Raw genomic sequence first — 5596 nt, forward strand, 5'->3', positions numbered from 1 at the left:
AGCATCTGGAAATGCTTTTCAGTTTACTAAACAACTGATGGTCATAATAATAAAAATGCTCATTTCCAAGGTACTTCTTTATATTTGTTTATGAATTAGAAAGACCTTAACACATTTACAATCATAACAAATTCTTAATTTAATGGAGTCTCAGGTCACTCTCACTGCATAATAAGATACTCAGATGCTGGCCAAACATTAATAGAAACAGTTTATTCATATAAATGGATAAAACCAAAAACATTTTTACAGATAAACTAAATGGGCTGTTGGTTTACCTTGGATTCGTATCTCAAAGCTTCTTGGCTACAAATGTGTTTAATAATTACCTTTTATAACCTCTGTACTTAAGCTTCTTCCTCTTTGAATAATCAGGACTGAAACACAGACATTCCCAGCTGACTAACTTTTGATAAATCTAACTGGAGAGGTGAAGAAACACACTAGTCCAAAAGCTGTGTGGCCAGATTTATGACATACAAATAGACATAAGGTAAGTGCAAAAGCAATGTTAAAATATAATGCTTTAAATTAATATTTAAATAAAACTTCTCAAGTAAAAGGTTAGGCAGAGAATTGTAATAAAATTGTGGTCCTCATACATTGAAGTCTGAATCTTTATTTGGATCCATGATGAATATTTTGAGCTTTTAAAAAAATAAGTTTATAGCCAAAGATATATCTTAAGATATTGTCACTATTGCCAATATTTAGCTTTTTTTTTATTTAGATGAATTGTTTAGATTTGCACCATCATCTTTTGAGGATTAGTGATCTGAAATTTTTAATGCTGGAATTAATACTTTGAGGATTTAAAGCACCATCCATTCAATTTGTATTAGTAGCAACCAGCTAAATTGACATAATAGGTTGGCCACTGAAATGAAACAACAAGCAACCAATCTATTAATTTATAATACACAAAACTGTGATTCTTTCAAAATTTTGTTCTAAGAAATTCAGAGCCAAGGTCAGAGGGAAATTTTGTGTGAGTGAGGATTGTTAAAGAGCATCAAGTGTAAGCTTCAACTTGCTTCACCACTTGATAATATATGAATTAAATGTTCTGGAAAATAAACAGCACTAAATTAATAAAGCATTAATAAAGTTTTAATAAAGCATTCATAAAGTTAACGAGAGGATTAAGTTTGCTGGTCTCAGTTCCAGTTCAGGAAAGCATCAATTTCTGAAGTGGGTCTTTAGAATTTTAGTAGTAACTTTTAACTTATATTATTAGTACATGTCAATTTTAATTTACAAAATAATATATGATGCAGATTTACAAAATCATATTTAAATAGAACTAAGAAGTTACTTAAGCAAGAATAATGGCAGTGTTTAATGCAAGTAAATTATCTAATGGAGATTTTTTTATGCAAATAAAAACTATACTTGGAAAATATAAAACCAGGATCCTAAAGTCAACTCTTATTTCTGAATAGCTGCATTTGGCAAGACAGTTTTATACATGGTTAACTGTTTTTAAGTAAAATAAATATGAAAGCCAGAATTTTATACGCAGGTTAAGACCAGCCTTTGTTTTTCAATTAACTAAGAAGAATCTTTATGTGTTTTTTGCTAAGGATTGTTTAGTATTTAAATGAAAGATTAGCAGAGTTCCTGATAACTTCAGAATAATACTTAAATCTTATCTAGCACATCACATATTCATAGTAGGCCTGTGCAAAGTGGCTAGTATTTGCTTTGGATTCAGCCAATTTGGGGGACAGTGATTCAATCCGGTGATTCAAATCACTGTCTCAACTGATTCGGGCAAATCCGATTCGGAGATTCAGCTGCTGCTAAATCACATAGGCCCCATCCCCGCTTGCCCCAGCTCCCGGCTCTTTAAAAAAGCCTGCACTCACCGGCTGCTGCCAGGCAGAGGGGTGATCCCCGCTGCCCCCTGCTGTGTGGGAGCTCTGCCACGAGCCCCCTGCCCCCCCCGCTCTCCCAGACCCACCCCCCAACTCTCCCCAGCTCCAGCCTTTAAAAAAACCTCAAACGAACAAAAAAAGCCTTGACTCACCAGCTCCTGCCTGACAGGGGAGCAATCCCCGCTGCTTCTCACTGCCCCATGGCACATGGGGGTGCTCCTCCATGAGCCCCTAAAAGCCCTGAGGCCACCGCAGGAGCCAGTGAGTTCGGGGTTTGTTTTTTTTTCTTACAGGCCTAGGAGCTGGGGTGGACAGGGCAGCCATGGGAGGGTTGGGGGAACGGGCAGGGGATGGGGCCTGGCAGGGGCCTCCCATGGTCACATCCCCCACCCCCTACTTACTAGCTTGGAGTCTGGGTCCAGCTCCCTGCTGCAGCGGGCAGGGACTGCCCAACTCACCGAAAGATTTGGAGAGCTTTGAGTTGATTCAGACTTTTTAATTGGTCCCCTTGATTAGATTTGGATTCAGAGATTCAGCCACTGAATCAGACCGAATCACCTCTGAATCGAATCAGCAGCCGAAGCTTTGCACAGCCCTAATTCATAGTATAATGCAAATGTTCCCAACTTATCCTTATTTATATTGTAAAATGATTTTCAAAGTTATGACAAATAATACATTAGCATTCAAAGTCCCATTGTGACCCACCATGATTCTTGAACAAATAGTAAGTACAGTAAAAGTTCTGTTATCCAGCACCTTATAAGCTGCCATGCTCCACTAACCGGCATGCCGGCTTGTAAGATAAAGTGAAACTTGAAGTGCCCACCAAGGCACTTCCGATTTCTCCAAGCCCCCATGGCTCGGGGCAAAGCATCCTGCGCTGCTGAGCCCCCATGACCGGGGGGCGTAACAGGCTGTGGGGGGCTGAGCAGGACCTGTGGGGCCCACAGGAGGCACAGCAATACAGCAGGAGGGGCGGCAATGCCAGAGGGGCAGAGGGACATCCCAGAAGTGGCGGCCAGGTTTGCTCAATTAACCAGCATATTTTGTTATCCAGCATTCCCTGTTCCTGGGGGATGCCAGATAACAGAGCTTTTACTGCAACTGAAAAGGAGGTATACAAATGTACGTGCCTTTGCACACTACTCAGCTACCCTTCTGAAACTCTTTAGTGATGAGAGGACATCACTTTTTATTGTTATAACAAAAGTTAATTGACTATTTGTGCAACATTTTATTCACATTTTAGGATTCATCTGATTTCATATAAAAGGAAAAAAAAAAGGAAGTTAACCTCCGTTTTCATACCTAGAAAGATTCTAACATTAGATCAACCAAATGGATGAAAAAAATTTAAGGAAAAGAACAGAAGCTAATGGAGGAGATGAACTATCACTTCAGAAGAGTAAACCCAAAACTACAAATCTACAACAAGAGGCAAGAAAAATTTTACACTAAATACCTTATTAGTATTGCATTTCTGCTATGTTTAGCATTGCTACAGAACAGTGGCATTCAACCTCTTGCCTCCAGAGCTGCTTCATGCAGCCTGTTGGTCTCCCCACAGGACTAGAAATTTGGTAGCAAGGGAGCAGTAGCTTACAGAACCATGGCAGTTAACAGTGCCATTGATCCCTGCCACCAGATTTCCAGATCTGTGATCACAGGTGCCAACTTTTATTTTTGCTTGGGGGGGAGCTCCATACCAGTTATGCCATCATGGCAAAGCATCCCCTGCCTGCCTGGCAGCATCAGGTGGCACAATTCTGTATCCCCAACCCTGCTGCTTCCAGGTGGGCAGGGGGTGTCTCACCATGGCAGCACGGTGCTCTGGGGGGAAAACAGGAGGTCAGGGAGCCCCAAGGCCAGAACAGACAGCTGCATCCACCCCTGCCATGTACATAAATCTGGAAGGCACGGGCCCCCTTTTGCCCCCCCCCCCCCCGCAGGGGGGGGAGCGGGGGGAAGGCCCCCCCCCCCCCCGCAGGGGGGGGAGCGGGGGGAAGGCCCCCCCCCCCCCCGCAGGGGGGGGAGCGGGGGGAAGGCCCCCCCCCCCCCCGGCAGTGGGTGTAGCGGCAGGGAGCCACCTGCCACCCCCACCCCCTTGGTCCCTCAAGGAGCCACCTGTGGCTTTATCTCATTCCCCGCCTCAGGACACATACACTACCTTGGCTGGGCAGCACCCCTAGGTCCAGCCCCTTCCCCACTCCTTCCCTCACTGTGGGGTCCTCAATGTGCCTCTCTTTCTGTAGGCTTGCCTGCAGGCAGCTGGGGGAGCTGCTTTCTACCACTACCTGGAGATGTACTCTTGGCCACATGCATGTGTGTACATACACACGGCACCCCCTGCATCCCACTCCCCACAGGCCGTTGCAGGCTGGAATTCTGCCAGCCTGCAGGAAACCGACCATTTTGTGCATTTTTCCATGGTGAACAGAAAACCCAGATCCCTGTACAATACTGGGAATCTGGGACAAATGCTGTCCTGAAGTCGTGCAGCCTGAGACCAGGACTTGATGTTCCCATTTCAGGACTGTCTTGCCCAACTAGCGACAGGTGGTCATCCAACCCTAAGGGGGGCCAGGGCCCTCAGACTCTCGTGTACTCAGTGCCTATGGTTTGGATGACAAGCCCCTGCATGCTACATCATGCCAGTATGTGTGGTTAGGCTGCAGCCAGATCTGGTGCAAAGGATTGTGCCAGATCACACCTGCAAACTGAGCCCATGCTAAGTAAGGGCTAAAGACAAACCATGCATGCAGGATCTATGGGGCTGGAAAGGTTAAGCACCACTGCTGTAAAAGTATTTCATGGAGAGATTGTGTCAGATTTATGTCAGACAATGCTAATCAAGTAACAACTTAAAATTTATTGAGTTGTACACAACTAGGAATGTTGGATAAAATTTCAACAGCATTTGAGTCCCATGGGCTACATACAGACAGCTGAAAAGCCAGAGGCTGAATCAATACAATCTTGCAGGTTAGTCTAAATCGCACAGAGTGAACCAGAAAGCAGGTAAACAGAAATTCACATCCAATTCCAGAAATGTAGCCACATGCCTGCAGTGGCCCAGACCAAAAGTTGTGGGGTACAAGAGTTTGCCTCCCAGCCACTGTCAAAAGGAAGGGAGGAGAGTAGCCCTCCAAGACTCGAGCAGAGGGAGTGTGGCCAGGCCCAGCATGCTAATGCCAAGGGAAGGGGGGGCTTTAAATCCCCCTCCCTGGCCTGCATGGGACCCCAGACCAGGTCTGTCTGGGAGGGGAGGGAAGGGGAAGACTGCCCCTGCCAGACTTATCTCCCACTCCCTGCCAACCTAGGCCACCATGCTGACAGGTGTATGGGGGGATTTAAACCCCATTCCTGGCCCACGGGGGACCCTGGTAAGGAGGGGTAGGGCAGTCCCTGCCAGGGTTTTGCCCCTCCCCCCCCACTTGAGCAGAAGGGGGCACACCCCAGCCCAGGGTTCGCACAGAGGTGGGGACAGAGGTGGTTTAAACCCCTCTTCCCACTCTTCTGCCTCAGGCTGCCAGCCTAGCTTGCATCTGCCCATGCCCCCAACCCCTCCACTTGAGCAGGGAATAGGGGAAAAGACAGTTAGGGGATGCTTCGCCCCAACCAGGCAGACGCTGTCTGGGATCCCCTGGAGGTGGGGAGGAGGTTTAACACCTCCCCAGTGTGCCAGTCTGGCTATGCTCAGCCCCCCCCCCCCCCCC

General features: G+C 46.2%; 1 protein-coding gene across 2 annotated transcripts in view; it reads left to right on the forward strand.

The window, feature by feature from the left end:
- The first annotated feature begins 274 nt into the window (after window positions 1-274).
- The window catches only part of SLC7A9 (solute carrier family 7 member 9), a 25495-nt gene continuing 20173 nt past the window's right edge, over window positions 275-5596 (forward strand). Inside the window, exons 1-2 of one of the 2 annotated variants that reach the window (XM_019505604.1) lie at window positions 275-493; window positions 3197-3317. In XM_019505604.1, coding sequence (XP_019361149.1) covers window positions 3219-3317 — 99 coding nt within the window. In that variant the 5' untranslated portion in view covers window positions 275-493; window positions 3197-3218. The remainder of the gene's footprint in view (window positions 494-3196; window positions 3318-5596) is intronic. The other variant, XM_019505603.1, reaches the window with a different exon arrangement.

The sequence above is a fragment of the Gavialis gangeticus genome, unplaced genomic scaffold (assembly GCF_001723915.1).
Source record: "Gavialis gangeticus isolate Ggan-Ray unplaced genomic scaffold, GavGan_comp1, whole genome shotgun sequence".
Classification (NCBI taxonomy): domain Eukaryota; kingdom Metazoa; phylum Chordata; order Crocodylia; family Gavialidae; genus Gavialis; species Gavialis gangeticus.